The 23,740-nt window shown below is 35.5% G+C and overlaps 1 protein-coding gene across 2 annotated transcripts in view; it reads left to right on the plus strand.

Moving 5' to 3' along the window:
- The window catches only part of LOC150078421 (mini-chromosome maintenance complex-binding protein), a 219,868-nt gene extending 197,181 nt beyond the window's left edge, over window positions 1-22,687 (plus strand). For both annotated transcript variants that reach the window (XM_090384348.1, XM_090384346.1), the window contains exons 10-12: window positions 3,815-4,270; window positions 11,257-11,342; window positions 22,337-22,687. In XM_090384348.1, the coding sequence (XP_090240474.1) occupies window positions 3,815-4,270; window positions 11,257-11,342; window positions 22,337-22,433 (639 nt within the window). In that variant the 3' untranslated portion in view covers window positions 22,434-22,687. The remainder of the gene's footprint in view (window positions 1-3,814; window positions 4,271-11,256; window positions 11,343-22,336) is intronic.
- Window positions 22,688-23,740: the final 1,053 nt, after the last annotated feature.

Consider the following 23,740-nt stretch of genomic DNA (forward strand, 5'->3'; position numbering starts at 1 on the left):
TTGTAGTTTATAGGGGACTATGCTACAGAATACGGAGGAGGAGGAGGAGGATTCCTGCAGCAATCCTAGGCATCCACCTTAACTTAGACACGGACGTGAAAAGAGAGAAGCTGCACTGCTATAATGAGCTAGTTCATATATGGCAGACGCGATGGGACACAACCAACAAGGGGCTAGTCACGAAAAACTTCATACTGGATCTTACCTTTGCAATGGCAAAATCTGTTACGAAATGGTTTACTGTCACGATGGAAACCTCCTATCTAGTCACAGGACATGGGGAGATGTCCAATGAGAAATTGTTTCAATTTAGACTTTCAGAGTCATAGCTTTGTTTCTGTGGAGCAAAGGAGAACTGGTCCCACATACTCTTCATCTGTATAATATATAATGAATCCAGAGAAAAGCTGAGGAATAACGTCCAGGGATTCTCCTCAACTGCAGTGGAACAGCTAATTCAAACAACAAGTAATCTTGCAGCACTCCAGGCCTTTGCAAAAGAAGTTTTTGCTTGAGGGAAGAGGCTTATTCTGGGGGCGAACCCGATTGTTCCCCAAATCAGTTAAGTCTGAAGATAAAATTGGACAATAAGATTCATTTCACCAAGAAGACCTGGACAATACTTAGTTTAAAAGTCGGTTTTTGATGTTTAGAGTTCTTGATAGCCACAATTGTTTAAGACATGGATGAGTTGCTAGTGTAAATTTTATGCATTGTTGTTTTTTTTTAAATTAATTTTTATATATTTTAATTAATTTATATATTTTATATTTAATGTTTTATTTATTTATTTATTTTATGAAAGATATAAGATACTCAGTTGAGAGTTGTTAGGCAGATTTGAACTTATGTTCTGGGTGCCGCTTTTATTTTTAATAAAAAAAAATAATAATAACCATTTTGACACTGGGGTCTCCTGAATAGGGAAACTTATTTTAAAACCACCCGGTATATATATATTTTATAATTAGTAATAATAATAATGGGCTGTAGTGATAAAACAGAACATCTATAAAAGAACGAAAATATAATGACAATAATATATAATAATGGATTATGGATCCGGGACACTGCTAGTAATAGCAGAAATACCCAGCAACCATAATGAAATATATGCAAATAAATGATAAGTGTATGTTTAGGAGTGCTGACATGACAGGTGTAGTTACAATGGAAAAAATTAAAAGTGCCTGAAAAATAAAAGCAAATTACTTAAAAATTATATAAATAAAATTAAATGAAAATATATAAATAGTACTCAAAGCTGTAGGTCCTAAATTTTATCTATGTCATCAAGGGCTGGCAGCCAAAACCAAAGGAATCACAGCAATAAGCAAGGCCTCTGTTTCTGTTATATATGTGGTGGGCAGAAAAAGTGAGCAAGCATATACATCATAGCTGACCTGACAGAGACCAAAAAGAAATAGAAAGAAAAACCAAATTCATACTAAAATAAATAACAAGTAAAATGCAAAATTAAGCTAAAGTTAAAACCCATAGATTCCAGTTAAAAAAAAATAATAATTATAATAATGAATAGCAAACCACTCTACCTGAATTTTTACAAAGCAAAATATCAGGATGAAAAAAATTGTCAGGATATGACAACTTACTGTTGGACCGAATGAAGAGAACATAACAGGGCTGTAATAATGGAGACCAAAGACATAGCTGATAGTTTCCAGTGAATTTATAACAGCTAAAGTGATCCCCGAGTATAGGGGGAAGCAGGTGTGAATTAGTCAAAGTGAACCGTACCCGTGTGATGAGGGAGTAGGCAATTAAACAGATGAGGCAAATGGGTCAGCAAAGGGTAGAAAATTAGACAAAGTGGTGTCGAAAGACTCTAAACTTTGTCTTAGAAGAATAAAGAGGTGATAGCAGAAAAATAGTATCTCGATAAAGCAATATAATATTCCTGCCGGTATTCCCCAAGGTTCAGTTCTTTCTCCCACCCTTTCCCTCTTATATATTAATTGCCTTCTTCCATTTACCAGAATTCCTATCCATAGTTTTGCCGATGATAGCATATTGCATTCCAGCTTCCAGTTTGAGAAAGCTTGATCTGGAGAAACAGCTTCAACTTAGCATCAGAATTAGTAGAGGCATATGGTGAAAGAAAGCAAGCTTATATAGCATCAGTCAAAAAAAAAATTTCGCATTTCAACCATCCATTCACTCCAAATGCTTGTCTAGTTCTGCCTTGAACTTATTTAAGTTTTTGACCTCCACTACGACCGATGTAAGTTTGTTCCAACTATCAACCACTTGCTGGCTAAAGGCAAATTTCTGCACATCTATTCTACAATTGTCTTTCTTTAATTTGAATTTATGTCCCCTCAGGTGAGAACTCGAATATCCGCTACCAATTCCTTAAATGTTGATTTCCAGGTAATTCTGCAGTGTGACAAAGATAATTTAGTTGATTTCACACCTTCTAGAACTCAGTACTGTCTTATATCTTGCAAAAATGATTCTTCTGCTCCTATGCATATCTTCGATGAAACTCCAATATCTAGGCAAGGTCATATATCTGCATTTGAGGTTACCCTGACTCCTAATCTCTCTTGTCATAAGCAGATTACAAATATTGCTTTCTTTGCATCTAAAAAATGGAGTTTTCTCTTTCACTCCCAGAATTACTTTTCTTCCAAACAGCTTTTTACTACGTACAAATTGCAAATATTTGTACATAGTTGTATAAATATTTGCGATTACTCATCTCTAAGAGAGTCTCATCACACTCTCTGACTCAGAGTTTCTGTTTTGGCTGCATGCCTTTTCTGTATTATAGAAGCCAATTCATGGAATTGGCCTCTATAATACAGATTCCTGCTATCACTTCCAAAGCAGTCCGAACACATGACTCAACCAGTCATCATTCTTTTACTGTCCAACTTTAACCTCACAGAACCAACTTTTCTTTTTCCTCATTTATTCATTCATCTTTCGTTTTCTGGGAGAACCTTCCTTCATATGTATTTTCTGAAAATTACAATCTACATAAGTTCAAGTCTAATATCAACAAATATCTTCTTTCATCTTCTCACCCTTCATCCCATGTGTGGTACTAAGTACTGTAGGTCCTAATACCTCTTGTGTTTGGTGTTTTCATAAAAAAAAAAAAGAAAATTAAAAAATATTTTGCTATGGAATTTATCTTTTATTATTATTTTTGCCCGTCTTTTGTTGGTTATTGAATCTTTATAATGGAGGCTAATAGTTTTTTTTATGGGGGGGGGGAAGTTGTTGTTGAGGCAAAGACGTATTCTTACGGGAATAGACTCTAGTTCTGCAAGCTATGCAGGTTAGGCAGCTGCATGGTGATATAATTGACATGTTTAGGGCATTTAGAGAGTTGAGCAGACTTTATTATGGGGATGTATTTTCTTTCTAGGATGGGGATGCAGTCTCTCTTTATAGGATGATGCAAAGGGGAACACATACACATTAGAGGAAGAAAATTGTCGATAAAATGTAATAAAATTTGCTTTTAGTTAAAAAGTAATCAAATGTTAGAACAGTTGTCAACCATCATTGTAGAGTCAGAGATCTTATATTTTAAGATAGATTAGGTACATTTTGGAAGACGTAGATAAAATAGAAATCTAGGAAGATTTTTTTTTTTTGGCTACCTTGTTATTCTTATGCCATTTTAATACTAATACAGAATGCTTTTTATATAAATGTGCACACACATCATTAAAAAATAATATATATATATTATTTTGTTTATTTTAATATTTATACAGTACTATGTGGATTATTTCTTTAGAGCTGTTATTCCATGCCTATGAATTTTGTTTTTTTTCAGAGTTATTTTCTTCCCTTGTCTTTGCAAAACTTGAATACATTGAACTTCATTCCAAGAAAAGATTATACAACAAATCGTTTAATTAGTGGAATATTGCAGCTTTCAAGATATACACATTTAGTACTAGATGAAACTGCTTTGAGTGTTGGGCAGTTGGAAGCAAAGGGTGTGAAGAATGTTACTGCACTTGGAAGTCTGATTAATTGGCAAAAAGTTAATTATGATTTTGTGTTTCATACAATGGATTATTCAAGTGATATAGCTGTACTTACTCTCTCTGAAGGAAAGTCAATGCTTCCCAGTGACTGTCATGTCTTGCTCATAGCTGACAAAAAAAGAGAGCAAAGTTTTTTAGCAGTAGAAACCTGTTTAAATGAACCTCTCCTAGAAAAGATACGAAGTTATTTGATGTATCTGAAAGTTGTAGATTACAGTTTAACTGATGAACTTCAGAAGGTGAGTAAGACACTGGTATTTAATAGTCTATAGTTTTATAAATGATAATTACTGTTTGCTGTCCAAGTTAAATTTTATTATAATGTATATGTTGTTGTAGTTCTGTATATATGAAACCATTTAATAAATGAAAAAAAGGCAGTTTAATTTGTAATTCTGTTACTCTGTCCTGAATAAATTATCTTCCATTCCAGCAAAATTTGAAAAAAAATTGACAACCATTTAGCCACATTAAATGCTCATATAATGAACATATATCATATCAGTAAGTATAAAATAATGAAGTAGAAAAACTGAAATATTTTTAGGCATTTTTGTTCTCATTTCTTCCCTAAAAGAGAGTTGGAACAGATAAAAATAAGAACACAGCCTTTCAGAAGTAATCTGAAGGCACATCTGAAAATAACGTTAAGGAACTTTTTGTGCATTGGAACTATCGAGACCTTTGCAGCTATAAAGATGACATCTGTGACCTCATGAGACCATATTCTCAGATGTGTATCTGCCTTCAAGATCCTTTCTGTACAAAACCATGTTATACATAGAAAGGATAGGTTCAGTAATAGCACTGTATGTGGTGTAGTTACGATTGTTATTAATCCACATATATATTTCTTCTGGCTCCACAGGGCTATGGAGCCAGAAGAAAATTTTGCAGCTCCTGCTCCTTTAATTTATCAAATGTTTGGCTCTGGCTACTTTAATTTATCAAAATCCTAATTTAGTTTTGAACTGTTGAAGTGAACAAAGATCATACCCAACTGACAAATGAAAACATTGTTAGAGGCTAAAAATGCACAGTTAATTTGACCTTTAGTTTAATGAACAAAAGGAACAAAAATGAATGAATTATGAATTGAAAACAACTTATTACATTATAGAAAAAAAATAGACTTATATTTGCCATATTAACACATGCAAATTAGCTTTAATTCCCTTAAAAACTGAAATTTCAAAATTTTAATTACGTAAAGCAGTTTGTTCTTAAGAATAAGATTGCCTCAAGTAAGTCCTCTTTCATTGATGCTCTCAAATCTGATTTAGTGATTTTTAGAGCTGAAAATAAATGCCCTACACTGGCATGAGTAGGGAGCAATGCAACCACCAGTTGTGCAACATCTCATATGATTTTAGGGTACTTTAATATTGCATATTTTACTGAAATCTTTGATTGATGATCAATTTTTTTCAACTTCAGTGAGGGACGCTAATACTTCTAACTTGAATTTAGTCAATGTACTAATAGGAGTAACATGTGGTATGCCCCAGTTGACAGTGTTTTGAGTTGTGCTGTTTGCCAGTAATCTTTTCAAAATCAAACTCATCTTCAGAATTAGTATTAGATGATGATGGATTGCTTTGTATTTCATCTCCTGGGGCTGAGTATTCTTGAGGGTTTCTTATTCTGAGTGCTATATCACATAAAGCTTCCTTTGCTTTGCTTTGTTGTCCATCTATTAATAAACATCTGTACTTGGGATCAGCATAAACTCCAGCTAACATTATGTCATTTCCCAATAAACTTTTTTCCCTAACTTTCATGGAGGTCATGATATTTTCGGCTATGGGACCATATATCTTGGAAAGGCCATAGATCAGACTTCTATTCCTTTAGGAACTGACCAGGAGTCCAAGTCTTCACCTTGAATTTACTGTGTAGTGATATGTGGTTGGTAAAGCAAGTTTTTAAGTTTTTGCACCTCGTCCCACAGTACTTCTGTTAGTGTTACTTCAGGGTTGGCCAAGTCAATAAGGACATGGCCAACCTTTCAGTTCCAGTAGGTAGTCCATCATCATATATGTGCTACCCCACCTAGTAGCTTGATCTAAAATTGCTACTTTTTCAGCACATTGTTTAATTATTGCTTCTATTTTTGGCTTTCTAGCAGCTAGTACAACCTGCCTTACCTTACTTACAAGAGCAGTTGCATGTGTATTTCCTAAGCCATCATGAATTGCCAGCTGTAGAGTATGAACACCACAATGCATGTGCTGGACTCTGGAGAGGCTTGAAATTTCATCCATAATGTCACTTAAATCCAGTTCTGCTTCTGTGTCATTATCAGGTTCTAATTCTGGAGTCTCACCACTTGATTCATCTCTTTCACTTTCATTATCTGTTATTGAATCACCTCTCTCTTGGTCTTTATTTAACTTTTCAGTGGTACTTGTCATGTTGGAGGCATTATCAGTCACAATACACCTTTTTCTATTTCAAACTCTTGCAGAACATCTTTTACTAGTTGATGAAGGTACTCGCTTGGGCTTTTGTATCCCTTACTGCTAATGTGTTTGTAACAATTTTATTGTTGGCATCAACAAATCAAATGTTTATTGCAAAGTAATTAACTCTACAACGTGTGCAAGCATCCATTGTTAAATATACAAAACATCCTTTTAGATCATTTATAAGAGCAAACTTTTCTTCCTTTGCTTTCTCTATTATAAAACTTCGAATACTGCCTCTATCGAAACTAATTTTGAATTTTTGGGCCATTTCTCCTATTGATCTGCTGTCCAGGACACAGTGACTTCTTGACTAACAAAATATTTACAAATATTTGATTGATTTACTTGAATATTTGATGATGAAAAACTAGAAGTGCTTGCCTTATTAAGCTTGAGTCTCTCTTCGTCCTCTACACTCTTAAGCACTTCAGGATGATTACGATTTATGTGACGCTTCAAGTTGAATTCTCCTGTTGAAATATTTGTCTTATTATTTACTAATTTTTGCTCAAGTCAAAATCTTGCCATCAGTGTCATTCACTAAGCATGTGAAAATATAGTATTTATCATCTTCAGGGACTGTAGAGTTTTCAAATACATTAGACTTTGTTCTAGATCCTTTGTTCATCATTCACGGCTTCCAGACAATCGACATTTCTGAAAAAATAAAATATGCATTATTCCAAAATTCTCACTGGTTTAGACATTTAAAAAAAAAATAGTAAACAACAAGAACAGGGAAATTAAAACTTGGGGAGCAGATAAATTTTCTTGAGATTAGTTCTTCACATGGGGACAATTCATGCACCAGGAATCCAAGATCACTGGAAAAAAGATTTGCAACATTTTTTCATCATTCATGAGAAGAAACAAATTTTTAGTAATAATGAGATATCTGCACTTTGCACAAAATCTTGAACTGCCTATTGGACCACCTAAACAGCACACTGCTAAAAATTTATTATCTGGGGAAGCAGCTGTCACTATATGAGCCTGTGACCACCAAATACGGAGGATGCGGAAAGGTCAGGGAATGACCACTGCATATCCCCGGAGCAATATGGCCTTAGTTGCTAATAATATGTCACTATATGAATCCATGATCCTCAGGAGAGGCCAGCTACTTTATAGACAGTACATCTGAAATAAAAGACACAAGTATGACATGAAACTGTTTATGCCTGCTGAGCCAAGCGGTCTAGTATTGAAGTGTCTAGTATACAAAGGAGCACTGGTGAGATGGGAAGAAAAGGGCATGTGGCAAAGGTAGTGCTGAAGTTTACGGAAGAGAAGATACACATTGGACATTCTTTATATGTGGATAACTTTTACAATTCCTATACTTTGGCAATATAATTTCTTGAGGTGAAGATGTACTGTACTGGTATATTACAAATGTTGGTAGAAAAGAAAATCCAAAGAATATCTCAGCAGCAAATCTAAAAATGGGTGAAAGTATATGCAGGTATGCCAAAGTTTGGCTGTTTCAAAATGGAAAGACGAGAGATGTTCTAATAATTTCTTCTGAGTTAAAGCATGAAATGACAGAAGTCAGAAACAAGTGAAGCCCAAAACTGTTATTGAATATAATAAATATGTCTGGAATAGATTGTGAAGACTAAGTGATGTCTTACTATCCATATGAAAGAAAGACAGTTTGTTGGTATAAAAAAACTGCCAATTCTTATTTTTCAGATTATGCTTCTGAAAGCCTTTCATCTCTTCAGTAAGTACTCAGGAAGAAAAATTAATTTGTATTACTTTTGCCTTGCCAAGATAAGGGAGCTTGTCTCACAAGGTCAGGGATGCTTCACTATTCCTTCACAGGGTGCTGGCCCTAGAAGAATGCAAAAGAACATTATACATGCACTTGTGAAATTCGATCTAAGTATAAAGGGATGTAATGTGAAAAAGATGTACATGCCTTCAGTCTGGCAAAAGGAAGAGATACAACATACTATTGCAAGAAGTGTCCAGAAAAGCCAGTGCTTTGTTTTGACTACTTGGGGATTATTGTGAAGAGGTATGGCAAAATATAAAGTGAAGTTGAATAGGTAATATAACTAATATAAAGTGGAAATGCTTTCTTGCAATTGTTTCATGTATGCTGTTGGTCTCTTTGCCTATTTTATCAGCTGAAGAATCTGAGTTTCTGTAAGGTAAAAACTATGCAACTCATGCCAGTTGGCAAAGGTTGCATGGTTTTTTTTTCCCTACATAATTCAGCATGGTGTTAAAATATATATATATATATATATATATATATATATATATATAAAAGTCCACAATAACATGAACCAACTTGCTGGTGTTTGAGTCCAGCAATTTATCATACAGTATGGAAAGACAAAAATTATAACTAAACGTTACTTTCTTGAATGCATGCTATTGAACATTCATTCAGCAAATTTCATTCCCTGCTGCTGATGCAAATACACAACACTACTTTTTGTGCAGAAAAAGCAATTGATTCCTAAAAATACTTATTGAAGATGATATCAAAATCTAGAAAACATATAAGTGGAGGAGAAATTGTTGAAGATAAACACAAGAAGGCACCTGGGGTGGATGGAATCTATCCAGTTATATTAAAGGAGACAGCAAAGGAAGAAAGCAAACCCTTAGCCATAATTATGAGAGCGTCTCTGGACTCAGGGGGAGGTACCCATGGACTGGAGATGTGCAAATGTGACCCCAATTCACAAAGGAGGATCAAAGGGAGACACAGGTAATTTCAGACCTCTTAGTTTAACTTCTGTTCCAGGGAAATTAATGGAGGCACTGGTTAAAGAAGCATTGCAGGATCATCTAGACAAGACTTAAAAATAAACTTCAGTTATAGCTCGGACACAGCATGGGTTTGTTAAGGGGAAGTCTTGTCTGACTAATTTGATTGGATACTATGATGTAGTCACAAAGGAACTGGATGCAAAGAATAACTTTGATATCATATATTTGGATCTTAGAAAAGCCTTTGACACTCTTGCACATGGAAGACTGCTGCACAAATTGGAGCAGTGTGGCATTGGAGGCAAATTGCTACTATGGATAAAGGGATGGTTGAGTGGGAGAAGACAGTGGTAATCAATGGGCACTGCTCTTCGTGGACTCATGTTATTAGTGGAGTCCCTCAGGGTTCAGTGTTGGGTCCATTGTTGTTTTCTGTATTTATAAATGATATTGATGATAGTATATCAGACTTAATGTCCAAGTTTGCAGATGATACAAAGGTTGGCAGGGTTGTTAATGACACTAATGACAATACACTGCTGCAACAGGATCTAGAAAAGTTGAGCAGATGGGCTGAGAGGTGGCAAATGAAATTAACATTGACAAATGTAAAGTACTACATATGGGAAGCAGTAATCCCATAGTAACGTATCAACTTTGTGGTACCACACTGACAGTGGTAGAGAATGAAAAGGACCTGGGGGGTAATTGTGCAGGCAGATATGAAGTTTTCTGAGCAGTGCAGACAGTCTACAAGAGTAGCTCATGGTGTCTTGTCAATGATATACAGGAATTTTTCTATCCAGGGATAAGGAGGTGATTATCCCCTTGTATAATGCAATGGTCAGCCACACCTTGAGTACTGTATACAGGTCTGGAGGCCTCATTTCAAGAAGAATGTAGAGCCGTTGGAACGAGTACAGAGAAGGGCAACAAGATTAGTGAATGGAGCAAAGGGTTGCTCTTATGAAGAAAGGCTTAAGTTTTGCAAATTAGTGTCTGGAGACTGGCACCTGCGAAGTGATCTGATTGAGGTGTATAAAGCCTGGAATGGTTTGAGCATGCTCAATGCAGATGGGATTCTTCCTCTTGCTCAGAATAATCGCCTGAGAGGGCATAAATTCAAATTGAGGAAAGTTGGTTCTAGGATAGATGTGTGGAAGTTTGCCTTTAGCCAGCGGGTGGTAGATTGCTGGAACAACCTTCCATCTGTTGTTGTAGAAGTTGATAGCTTAAATAGATTCAAGGCAGAACTTGACAAACATTTGGAGCGAGGGGATGGGTGAAATAAGGGTTTTTTTTTTTTTTTTTTTTTTTTGCTGATGCTATATAAGTTTGTTTTCTTGCATCATGTGCCTTTGCTAAGTTACACTAAAGGCACAGAAATTCATTCTCTCAAATATAAGCGGATGCAAAAAGTGTTAACGTAATTTCACAAAAAGAAGTTGTTAAATGGTGAGAGGTCCATTGAGCGAGTTGATCAGAGAATTAGACCTATGCATCCTGCCCATTGATGTGGAAAGTGGAGATCGAAACTTCGGTCATCCTTATGGAAATGAGTGACTGCACTGTCTTGTTTGAAGAGCACATTATTGCTGTGATCATCCTTAGCAGTTTTTAGGCTCGGGCAATTCTCCAGCATGGTTTATTAAGAAATAAAAAAGAAAATTTGTGGTGGTAGTATTATTGCCAAGAATGCTTTCATTGCCTGGAAGAATGTGAAAAATTTGCTGAGAGAGAGAGATGGTTATTATATTACTTGATGTTTACTGTTATTGTAACTCAAACCTTACTGATCTTCAATTAAAATTAAAAAATATATATAGCCCATTGTACATTATTTATTGATTTACCTTCATGTATAAGCTTCTAATTTTAGTAGTAATTTTTTTTTCCGACTACTTTGGGAAATATCAATAAATCAAAAAACTGTGTGATTAGATTATTGTGTTAAAAATTTGGTTTATTATTCTTCCATATTTATTCATTATTTCTTGTGATTTCCTCTTAATTCATTATTTCTCTAGATTGTACAAGATGATTTTGTAGAGATGAGAAAGCAAGATCAAACTGTCACAGCAGATCATCTGCATTCACTGTTAGTGCTAGCAAGGTATGTTATGCAGCTTCATATGTGTTATGGTATATTATTTTTTTGATTAATATTAAAATTTTAACACTGAATGTATCCATAAATCTGTTTTGCATAATTCACAAAAATCTGTAATTAATATATATATATATATATATATTTTATAGCTTTTTGTATATACAAAGATCAGTCATGAAAACTGCTAAACCAATCTAAAATGCAAATTTTGCAAAAGCTGATAATTTTGTGTCGAGAGCATTGATTGAAGAGTGTGGGTAACACTGATATCCCACAAGGCACTGTCTGCTGTCATTATTTGAAAGTGTCATTCAAGACAGTAGCACCATCGTAGTCATGCACCAAGTTGAAGATGAAGGGTCAGTAGTTGCAAATGGTTGTTAGTATAGTATCTCAAATAGAGAGCTTTATGGTAACTGAAAAATGTTTCTAGTACCCCAGCTTGGCCTAAAACTGAGGAACTAATAAAACGTTGTCTATTTGAGTCTTTCCAGTTGTTGTGAATGACAAGGGTGGGAGAAGCGACTCTGACTTCTTCCTGGAGAAGCGATTGGCAGGTGAGGGCCATGCAAGACTCTGTGCAGGCACCTCCCTACCACTGCCCCCTCAACACTGGCTCTCTGAGTACCTCCTTGCTGGGACAACTCCAGCTTTGAAAATTGTTAAAAAATACTTCTCGTCGAAAAATTTAAAAATGACCTTTATAGAATTATTAACTAACTATTTAGCAACCTTTTTGTCACCAAAAGGAAAGTTACTTAGTACAAATAAGTGCACTATTGAAGTGCAATAAAAATTTGTTTTTTTAATTTTAACGCAAAAATTAAATTATAGATTTCAATTGGAATAGTTTTCCCTTGATAAGCATTGAATGATGCATAGCTAATGTGATTTTAAAATTTTTAGTTCCATTAACAACGGAAATAGAGGGGCAGACACGAAAATTGCTCACATTTTCCTGTCTGGTGCCGCCATTTTTAATTTTAAAAATATTTTAAAATTATATTTTAAACCTGCTTGTTGAGCTCTTTCCAACAGTGTATAATCTATAGGTTGTGGACAACATTTTTGTCCCTCCCATGTCTCAGACAAATTTTTGTCAACAATGATCAAAATGGCATTATGTTGGCCCACATGATGTACAAACCCATGCAAGATTTCAAGTCAATAGGTTGAGTGGTTCCAGAGATAGTGCTGTGACAGTGGATGGACAGACAGACAACCGAGTGACATTATAAGAGTTCTTTGTTAGACTACGGACCCTAAAAATGAGCATATAAGTTTACAAATTGTATTGAAAGTGTTGAGGATTTTCTTTGACCAGGACAAGCATATTGTGTTGCATCACACAAAGTGGCAGTGTAAAAACTCATACAAGAAAACTGTCATGTTATTACCAAAGAAATTGTTACGGTGTGCAAAGGTTACTGTTGGTTCAGAGCATATTATCATTAGCAGAGTTGCACTTTCGGAAAAGTGTTGTAGCATGAGTGAGCCAATTGGGTACAGTGCCACTGAATTCAGTTTTTAACCTGCAGTAATGCTAGAATGAGAATCTGAATAGTTCTGATGCTGTAAAGCTTGGAATTGTGTTTGTTTCTAGTTTGTAGTTACTTATAGAACTCAATCACATAATCTGTCTAGCAATGGTTTTAACAGTTGTAAATGATGTATTTTTGAAAGATTCGTTATTATTGTTGAATAATAAATGCAAAACACAGAAGATAGCATTCTCATGCATTATATTCAAATTTCACATCCTTTACAGTGTGCCAAAATTTAAAAAAGTTTAAAATAGAAACGAATAATAGTATGTAATATATATTTAAAAAAAAAAAATTTTTGAACTATTTATACATGTAATAAGCAGAAGTGTAAGCTCGTGCATATGTTTTACATTTCGTGCACAGTTTTAAACTGCAAAATGGAAGAGGCTAATAGCTCATTTTCATATTTATTTATTTATTTATTTAATTTTTTTATTTTAAGCAGAATCAATTGTTTGGAAAATAAAAGGCCTGAAAAGTAGAGAATTTTAAATATTTAATTTTTTTAAAATTAAAAACTTAAAAATTACATACAATAATTATTGAAATTCACCACAAAAAGATGAAATATCAGTATATCCCAAGCAGAATACAAAAAAAAAAAATAAATAAATAAATTAAAAAAACCAACCCTTTTTCCAGAAATTTAAAATAAAGGTTACACCTTTCAGGTATAGTGCGACCACTTCAGGGTTAAAGAAGTAGTCACGAATCTATGACTAAGCTGAAAGAATACAGAGCTGGCCAGTTTAATACAGCAGAAAAAGATAGCATGGGGGAGTTACATCGCAAGGAAAAGTACTGCAGTCCACAGCAATTATAAGATGATCTGTAATAGTACTGCAGGGATTAGACTGGCATTAGTTGATTTTGAGAAATCGCTGGCTAAGAGAGCAAAGAACAGGGACAAAAAATTTTTTATGTACAGTGTATGTGAATTCAAAGAAGGAAAAAAAAACAAATCAGATTGGACTGTTGTGTAATCGATATGGGAAAATCATAAATAACCTAGCTGATGAGTTGAACAGGTACTGTGCATCAATCTATACAGATGAAACCTCTTTAAAGGCAAGTAGAAACTTTAAAACTGAGCAGTATGAAATTAGTGATATTAAAATTATAGGAGAATGTTTATTAGAAAAACATTTGAGCCTAAAGATCCTAAGCTTGATGGCATGTATCCAGTAATTGTGTGTGTGTGTGTGTGTGTGTGTGTGTGTGTGTGTGTGTGTGTGTGTTGATGAATCGTTAAGTTTAATTGAGGTCATCATTGCACTCAAGGAAGATTCCTTTGGGTTGGAGAAGTGCCAATGTATTGCCACCAATCCATAAGAGTCATTTTAAGAATGAAGTGGAGAACTGGAATATTTGTGGTTGATATCAAATAAATGTTATCTATAAACCAGTCAGTCTGATTTCAGTAATAGGGAAAACCATGGAGGCTCTGATTAAGAAATGTACTACAGAAGAAATGTAGTTTTGTAAAGGAAAAATTTTGCTTTTTACTAATCAGGTTAGCTATTTTGAAAAAATCACTCATGAGTTAGATGTTGGAAGTGATATTGACATTGTTTATTTGGACTTCATCCCATGTGGTCTAGTGGTTAGGATACCTGGATTCGATTCCCGGCATGGGAAGGTTATAATTTACGATTTCTTTAGACGGCATTTAGTTTATAGGCCTGACGTTGCCGAGTGGTCAGGAGCATGAGTGCAGTAGCATGCATTCTTTGAATGGACCGGGGTTCAAGCCTGTGACTGCTAAATATGATTAACATTTGTATTGATGATTTATTGTAAACTTCATTGACCTGGTTGTCATGCTGGAGTATAAACAAGAACATTTGATGCAGTCTGGCATAAGAGGTTGCTGGCATGGTGGTATCATCAGTAAGATCTTTTATCTGGTATCATCAGGAAAGACCCTAAAGGGCATGATGCCAGAATTTGCAGTTAATGTGAGCTAAGGAGAGTAGCCAATGATGATTGTGAAGTGGTGCACCTTTGGGATAACTTAGATTTCAGGCATGGTCAGAAAAGGCAAATATGTTGAAGGTTTTATACTTGAGAAATTACCCCAAAATAACTTGGAAGAGTTGAATTAAAGAAGTGGGGGAGGCAGGAGATATGTGATACTAGTGGTTTAAACCTAAGTTTAATTATTTTTAGTTTAAAATAATGAACTTTTTATTTTAGGAAATTTATTTTAATAAATATATTTTTAATAAACTTTTTATTATTTAGTGTAATAATAAACTTTATTTAGTTCATTCCCTTAAACCTTCTGTTTGTTAATTGAACAAATAAAATGTTTAAGAGAATGAACAACCTGATATCAAATAAATGTTATCCATTGGTTTTTTGAATATGTATGCAAGTGGCTTCCCAAGCCCTTTTTTAGTTTTCTTTTTTTTTTTTTCCCTGCATGTTTAAGAATTATCATTTTGCTTTAACTGACCAGGCTTGGTCATATAAGGCAAATACGTTTAAACTATGTACCATATACCACACAAGTCTGAGAACTTAGTATGTGCAATGAAATGATTATCACTCAAATTCTGGTATTAGCCAGGCATATTTATGATGCATTTCAGGTGTGTTGAGTTCTGGACCCTAAGACAACTGTCTCACTGAGCTGGCCTACCTTTTCATCTGCAGTGTAGGGCATTGATTCCAATTCTGGACCCCCTCTACAATGTCTGCATCCGAGAGCCTGTGTGTTTTGTTCAAAGAAAGTTGTTGGTAAGTGTCAACAAACAGGCACAAATCATTTAATCAGTCCTATATGTTAAGAAACACCTGTGATCTCTGGCATTTAATATGAAATTGTTCCAACTGGTCTCAGTATTTTGATTTGTTGGTAATATGGTTCACACCTTCAGGTATTTCAGCAGTCACAGAAATATTAAATCAGGCAAAAGACAAAATTGAGGTTAGTGGCAGTGAGTGCAGCTTCACTTCATTATCCTTTAACCAATCAGTTGAATCTCCTTTACAGACTAGTTGTAATCAAAGGTTCATTACTGGAATATTGGCTATTATTGTTATTGCCATTTAAGATGTGTGATTTTAGAAAACAGTCAAGGAATTTCTGTATACCTTGATGAAACCTATTTTGATGAAAACTAGGAAAAATTTAAATTGTGATGTAAAAGTAAAAAAAGTAAAGTGCAGCCATTATCAACCCACTGCAGGACGAAGCCTCCTCAACAATTCATACTGAGGGAAATGGACCATAATCTGCCATGCTGGTCCAGTGCGGGTTGGCAGATCGACCGTATTCAGCAGTCAGGGGCTTGAACCCCGGTCTACTCAAAGGATGTAATAATAGTTTATTGTCCATTCAGCAGAAAGTACTGATTGGGGTAGGTCACTGTCTCATTTATGAGCAGAATGTGAAGAGCTTACACAAGGCGTGGCTATTAAATAATCAGACTGCATGTGCAGCCACTTGTGAAACAAAGGCACACCAGTTGACCTTGAACCTTTCCCTAGTTGACTGCCAGGTCACATTACAATGTGCTCATTCCTTTGCAGTGAGACAGGTTTCATTACCTTTTGTTTTTGTAATTTGCCAGAAAACTGACAAACAAAAGAATCGAACCAATCAACCTTAAATTTTTAACAAAACTAAAGAAAACAACTGAAAGTTATGAGCTGTTACATCAAGTTTATGGGGAAGGTACTCTGTCAAGAGTTTGTGTGTTTGAATGGCTTAAAAGATTTTTGAAGGAAGAGAGAATGTGTAAAATGATTAATGACCAGGCTGTGTGGTGTCCGTGAAAACTGGTGACAGCATGGACCAAATAAGGATATTAATTATAAGCGATCATTATTTGAGCATTAGAATGGTTGCATCAGCATTCAATATGAACAAAGAAACAGTTAGACAAATAAATTTTAACTGAAAATTTAGGAATGAGAAAAGTCTGTGTCGAGATCATGCCAGCGATTTTGAATGAAGATCAAAGAATGAGAAGACTCCAAGTTTGTAAAGATATTTTGAAAAACATTGAAGATCCAGACCTTGAGCATACTGTAATTACTTGCAATGAAAATGGGCTGTGCAGTAGAAGACAAAACAATTTCCCCACACCAAAAAAAAAAAAGCAAGTATGTCAATCAAAAATGAAAACCATGCTTCTTGTTTTCTTAGACATTAAAGGAATTATTATGGCTGAATGCATCCCACCAAATCACTGTCAATCAAACATACTACATTGAAGTTCTGATAAGACTGCATGAAAGAATTCAAAGGAAGTGACCTGAATTGTGGAAAGATCATTGGATTCTCCATCAAGACAATAAAACACAGCACACGTTGCACTCTTCTTTTATCAGTTTCTGGCCAAAAAATCCCCTCTGTGTGAAATGCACCCTACTTGTCTGACCTATTCCTTTGTGACTTTTTTTCTCTTCCCTAAACTGAAAAGTGTACTTAATGGAATCCATTTTCAGCTCATTGAAGGCATTTAGAAAAAATGACCAAAGTGTTAAAAAGGCTTACAGAAGATGACTTCCAGACTCTGTGCTTGGAAGAAATGTGTGGAACAGTGTGTGCAAGCTCAATGCAATTATTTTGAAGGGAATAATTTGTAATGTATGTAATATTTCATTATATTTACTTTATTGCAACATTCTTGTTATTTAATAGCCATCTTTTACAAATGCAAAAAGAAAAAGTTAAAAATTAAATTCAACTGTCAGGCTTGTTGACGTAGGAAAAACTGACATAAACAAAGCGAAATATCACAGAAAACGGCTGCCAAAAAAAGTATATAGTACATAGTTAAACTGAAAAATTTCTATTGGAAAACTAGTGTTTTTATCAAATAGTGCATTGAATTAGCTACAGTTCATCATAACTGCTTTATAGTATCCAGTATACTAGGATAGTGCCTCCGTAGCCAGGTGGGCAGGAGCAGCAGTGCGTAGCACATGCTTCTTGATTAGACCGGGGTTCGAACCCGTGACACCGAATGCGCAAAGGTCAGGGAATGACCACCTCATATCCCCAGAGCAATATGGCCTTAGTTGCTAATGCTCCTAAAAACCAAACAACAAACAAACATACACTAGGACAATGGTTAACAATGATCCATGCATTTTTTGTGGCAGGTTGCAATGTGCATACATATGCATCACAATCACATATGTTATTTTGGGAAATCTACAGCAAGTAGCAGTGATTCGGACTCAGACTGGGGATTTACACTTTCGCTAGGGTTAAAAATCTAACAGCAAATAGGATAGCTTGAATAAAATAAATTGAGTGAATCCACCCGGACAGAACGTATACTTGTACTACTACTGAAGTGACCTGTACACCGAGTATAACAGATTTGGATAATAATAATGAGGTACTCTTAAGAAGCATTTTGCAGTGTGAAGATTAATTAAAGGACATTGTTATAAACTTATGAGAGATTATCAAGCCAAACTGTTAAAAAAGAAAAGTTGTATTCTGTCTTCATTTGAGTTTAGTGTTGCTTTCTGTCAAATAACTAAACAAATTTCATCTTGTTAATATTTATTGATTGGAAATAGGTTTTCAGTTTAGACATGCCTACTCTTCAGACTTGTGTGGTGTAGGAAAAATTTTTGGTCTCAATTGTTCAAAAATAAGTTTAGTCAGTTGTGTGAGAATGAAGTTAGCATTAGCAGAGGCATATGATGCAAGAAAGCAAGCTTATGCAGCATCAGCCAAAAAAAAAAAAAAAACTCCACTCCCATTTCACTCCTCCGTTCGTTTGAAATACCTTAGCTGAGCCTTAAATAGCTGAGCCTTAAATTTATTTAGGCTATGAACTTCCACAACAAGGGATAGAAGTCTGTTCCACCAACCAACTACCCGCTGGCTAAAGGCAAATTTCCACACATCTATCCTACATCTGTCTTTCCTCAATTTGAATTTATACCCTCTCAGGTGATTATTCTGAACAAGAGGAAGAATTCCATCGGCATTGAGCATGCCCAAACCATTCAAGGTTATACACCTCAATCAGATCACCTCGCAGGGGCCTACTCTCCAGACACTGTAATTTGCAAAACTTAAGCCTTTCTTTGTAAGAGCAACACTTTGTTCCATTCACTAATCTTGTTGCCCTTCTCTGTACTCGTTCCAGCAGCTCTACATCCTTCTTGAAATGAGGCCTCCAGACCTGTATACAGTACTCAAGGTGTGGCCTGCCCATTGCCTTATACAAGGGAATAATCACTCACCTACTTATCCCTGCTAGAAAAAATCCTGTATATCATTGACAAGACACCATGAGCTACTCTTGCAGACTGCCTGCACTGCTCAGAGAACTTCATATCTGCCTGCACATTTTCATTCTCTACCACTGTCAGTGTAGTACCACAGAGTTGATACGTTGCTCTGGGGTTACTGTTTCCCATATGTAGTACTTTACATTTGTCAATGTTAAACTTCATTTGCCACCTCTCAGCCCATCTGCTCAACCTTTCCAGATCCTGTTGCAGCAGCATAGCGTCAGTAGTGACCTTAACAACCCTGCCAACCTTTGTATCGTCTGCAAACTTGGACATTAAGCTTGATATACCATCATCAATAGCATTTATAAATACAGAAAACAACACTGAACCCTGAGGGACTCCACTAATAACATTAGTCCACGATGAGCAGTGTCCATTGATTACCACACTCTGTCTTCTCCCCCTCAACCATACCTTTATCCATAGCAGCAATTTGCCTCCAATGCCACACTGCTCCAATTTGTGCAGCAGTGTTCCATGTGCAATAGTATCAAAAGCCTTTCTAAGATCCAAATATATAATATCAAAGTTATTTCCTGCATCCAGTTCTTTTGTGACTACATCATAGTATCCAATCAAATTGGTCAGGCAAGACTTTCCCTTAACAAAACCATGCTGTGTCTGAGCTATAACTGAAGTCTTGTCTAGATGATCCTGCGGTGCTTCTTTAACCAGTGCCTCCATTAATTTTCCTGGAACAGGAGTTAAACTCACAGGTCGATAATTACTTGGGTTAGCCTTTGATCCTCCTTTGTAAATTGGGGTCACATTTGCACATCTCCAGTCTATAGGTACCTCCCCTGAGTCCAAAGACGTTCTCATAATTATGGCTAAGGGTTTGCTTACTTCCTTTGCTGCCTCCTTTAATATAACTGGATAGATCCCATCCACCCCGGGTGCCTTTTTTATGTTTATCCTCAACAATTTCTCCTCTGCTTTCCTCTCAGTTATTACAAAATCATCTAGCTCACTGCCAAAGTTTACTTCACCTCTGGCATTCCCATTCCTGAATAACTCCTCATGTGTGAATGTAGATGCAAAATACTCGTTTAGTTTGTTAGCCACCTGAACAGGATCCTCAACTGTTGAACCATCAATATCCAGTGGACCAATCTGATTCATTCCTTTCCTTCTAGAGTTTACATAGGTAAAGAACTCTTTTCTGTTTTTCTTTGCATCCTTTGCCAAGGATTTCTCATAATCTGCCTTTGCCTGCCCAGTCTCCTTTGTGACTTGGTTACAGACCAGCTTATATCTATCATAGGCTTCCATGTGACCCATTAATTTATATGTATCCCATGCATTTTTCTTCTCTGCCATATGTCTCCTTAGTTCATCTGACATCCATTTAGGCCTAAACCTTGAACAATATTTCTTAGTTGGCATGTAAAGCCTAGTAGCTTCCAAGATAAGTTCTTTGAATGCTTCCGATTGTGAATTTGCTGTTGGTAACATCATCAGTTGGTCCCACTGTATAGAATTTAAATACTGTCTCAGACCATCGTAGTCACCCTTACAAAAGCAAAAACCCTTCCCTTTACCCCTAATGGTAGTTACCTCTTTGAGTAAATCCCACTTCAGCACACTGTGATCACTGTCACCTAGTGGTTCCTTTATCTGCAGATTCTTAATGCATGAAGAATCACTACTGATAATCAGATCAAGAGTATTACTCCTTCTAGTTGCCTCCCGAACATGCTGATATAGAAAACAATCATCCAATAAATCCACAAAAGCCTTGCTAGTGTGTGAGTGACCAACCCACAAATTCCAGTCAATATCTGGGAAATTAAAATACCCCATTATAAGACTCTCTGATTTACTGGACCACTCTATTTCCCTGTACAGTTTCTTATTATACTCATCAGAGTCATTAGTCCTATAGCACACTCCTACTCTCAATTTTGATCTCCCAATGCTTATGTCACACCAAACTGATTCGACACTGCACTGTCCAGTGATATCGACTGGCTTCACTTCCTTGGATTTTATGTGTTTCTTAACTAATAGCATAACCCCTCCTCCCTTCCTATCCTGTCTATCCTTTCTGTAGACGTTGTACTCCCCAAATTCCAGTTCTGCATTCCTTATATCTGTGTGACACCACGTTTCTGATATCCCAACAATATCCACCTTTGATGCTTTGAGCAATATCTCGAATTCATCAAATTTATTCACCAAACTCCTAGCATTGGTATACACACAAGTATACATGCACCTGTTCCTGTTCTTTGCTACCCTAACACAACCCATGTGTTTACTTGTACCGCAATGAATCCCAGCAGTCTCTGAAATATCCTGCACCTTTTTTTCCAGGCTGCTGCTCATTCCAATAGAAGCAGTGCAAGAATCACTTTCACTTCTGCCAGTGGCTTCTGTTAATCTATTAGTCCTTGTATCCCCTCCAAGCTAGCAGTTTTGCAACCCACCTAACACTGCCTTGATAGCATCAGCAAATATTCTTGCACCCTTTCTATTTAAGTGTATCCCCTCCCTATAGAAGCAGTCTCTCCTGTTAACAAGTACAGACCAGGCTGAAAAAAATTCTACTCCTTGAGCCTTTCTCAATCTTTCCATGGCCGAATTGATCAACAAGGCTCTCATCATATACTGCCTCCTATTGTGTCTGGGCAGAATTGCAGACACTTTCAAATTCAACCCTAATTCTCGGCTTTTGTTCAACAGTGACTTGTACTTGTTATGTAATTCTGCCCGTTTCCTACTCTTAATGTCATTAGTGCCGACGTGTACAACTATATCACCTTTTGTGCCCTTAAAAGATGAAATCCACTCTACACCGTCATCGACCTTTGCCCCTGGCAGACATACCCTGGTCCTGTTCCACCTATCCTTTTTACAAAGCATGTTCCCCATTTCCCTGACAATAGAGTCCCCAACAACTACTAGTTCCTGTGGGACCAGCGCATTCTGTCTTGGGGGTTGCCACTGTGTTGCATGATGACCAAGTGCAAGCTCTGGCATTCCAGTTCCAGTTAAACATTGTATTTTTCAGTTAACATTATTTTGGTTAGGTTTTCATTTTCCAGGAATGTGTCTTCTTCTTGTAATTGACTTTTAACAGTTATTTAAATTGAAGGTTTTTCTTAGTTTATTTTTTATAGATATATTATTTCTTTAAATCAGTACTCATTTTTACGTATTCTTGTATTTCAGATTATTATCTTTAAGTAATGGAGAAAAGTTTCTAAGTAGAGACTCGTGGGAAAAGGCAAAATCCCTTGAAAGAGAAAGAAAACATCGATTGCAGTAAAATAATAAAATAAATACATATGTATATACATCTTTTATTCATAAAATTGGTAGTTATAATTGTAAATAGGAACAAAAAATCTAAATTTAAACTGTAGTGAGGAGAAAAATAATAGGCAACTCCAGTTCATTCAGTAGGCTACCATTCAATATTTAACTCTACAGAGTGAGTGAAGAGATGAAAGCATAGTGAGTGACATTGAGCTGCCTACTGCTTTTCTCTCTATATAGTTGCATATTTTAAGGTGATGAAAGCAGGACTTGTAATAGAAAAAAATTTTTTTTCATTAAAAACGATGTTATAGTAATTTTTGAGTTGTTTAATTAAAATGAGTATTCTGTAATTTTTTTATTTGTATTCCTAAACTGCAGTTAATTGGAGATTTATATCAGGATTTTTAAAGCAACAAATGTTTTTTTTTTAATATTTACATTTTTAACAATTGATTAAAGCTGTATGTGGAATGTATGATTGAATGAATGACTGAATGAAATTAGTCTAAGAAATATGAATTAGAAGAGAAATGTGATGTAGAGATTATTAAATTGCTAGAGAGTTAGATCCTGATTTTTTTCCCCTTTGGGAGGGGGAAGGCACAAGGCAGTTATGATATATATATATATATATATTGTGTTCCTAATGATATCTAGTCAATTTTACGGTGTTAGGAGTTTGTCAGTTGTGCAACATTAATGCTATTGTACAAAGGGCAATTAGACATTATATGTGCATGAAATTATATTGATCGATTTTGTTTAATTAAATGTTATTAATCTGTAGGCAATTAGGTGTATATGTATCAGGTTACCAAGTTAGCAAATGTAAACTAACTTTAGCCTGGGAGGCCTATAAACGTTATATGAATGTAATGGTATTAAAAATAATATGATGCTAAATGATGAAAATAACAATAAAAATAACAATATAAATGCAAATAAACAAAAAATGCAAATGAACAAAATAAATTGCAATAACATTCCCTCACTTGGCCATCAATCTGCTACTTCATCTGAGGCTTTTGAGCAGAATGATAGCCAGACTAAAAGAATGTCTCGTACCTACCCGTTACTGTTGAATGTGTAGGTATGAGACATTCTTTTAGTCTGGCTATCATTCTGCTCAAAGCCCCCAATGAAGTAGCAGATTGATGGCCAAGTGAGGGAATGTTATTGCAATTTATTTTGTTTATTTGCATTTTTTGTTTATTTGCATTTATATTGTTATTTTTATTGTTATTTTCATCATTTAGCATCATATTATTTTTAATACCATTACATTCATATAACGTTTATTAGGCCTCCCAGGCT

The sequence above is a fragment of the Mastigoproctus giganteus genome, chromosome 11 (genome assembly GCF_048544385.1).
Source record: "Mastigoproctus giganteus isolate SK-2022 chromosome 11, ASM4854438v1, whole genome shotgun sequence".
Taxonomy (NCBI): domain Eukaryota; kingdom Metazoa; phylum Arthropoda; class Arachnida; order Uropygi; family Thelyphonidae; genus Mastigoproctus; species Mastigoproctus giganteus.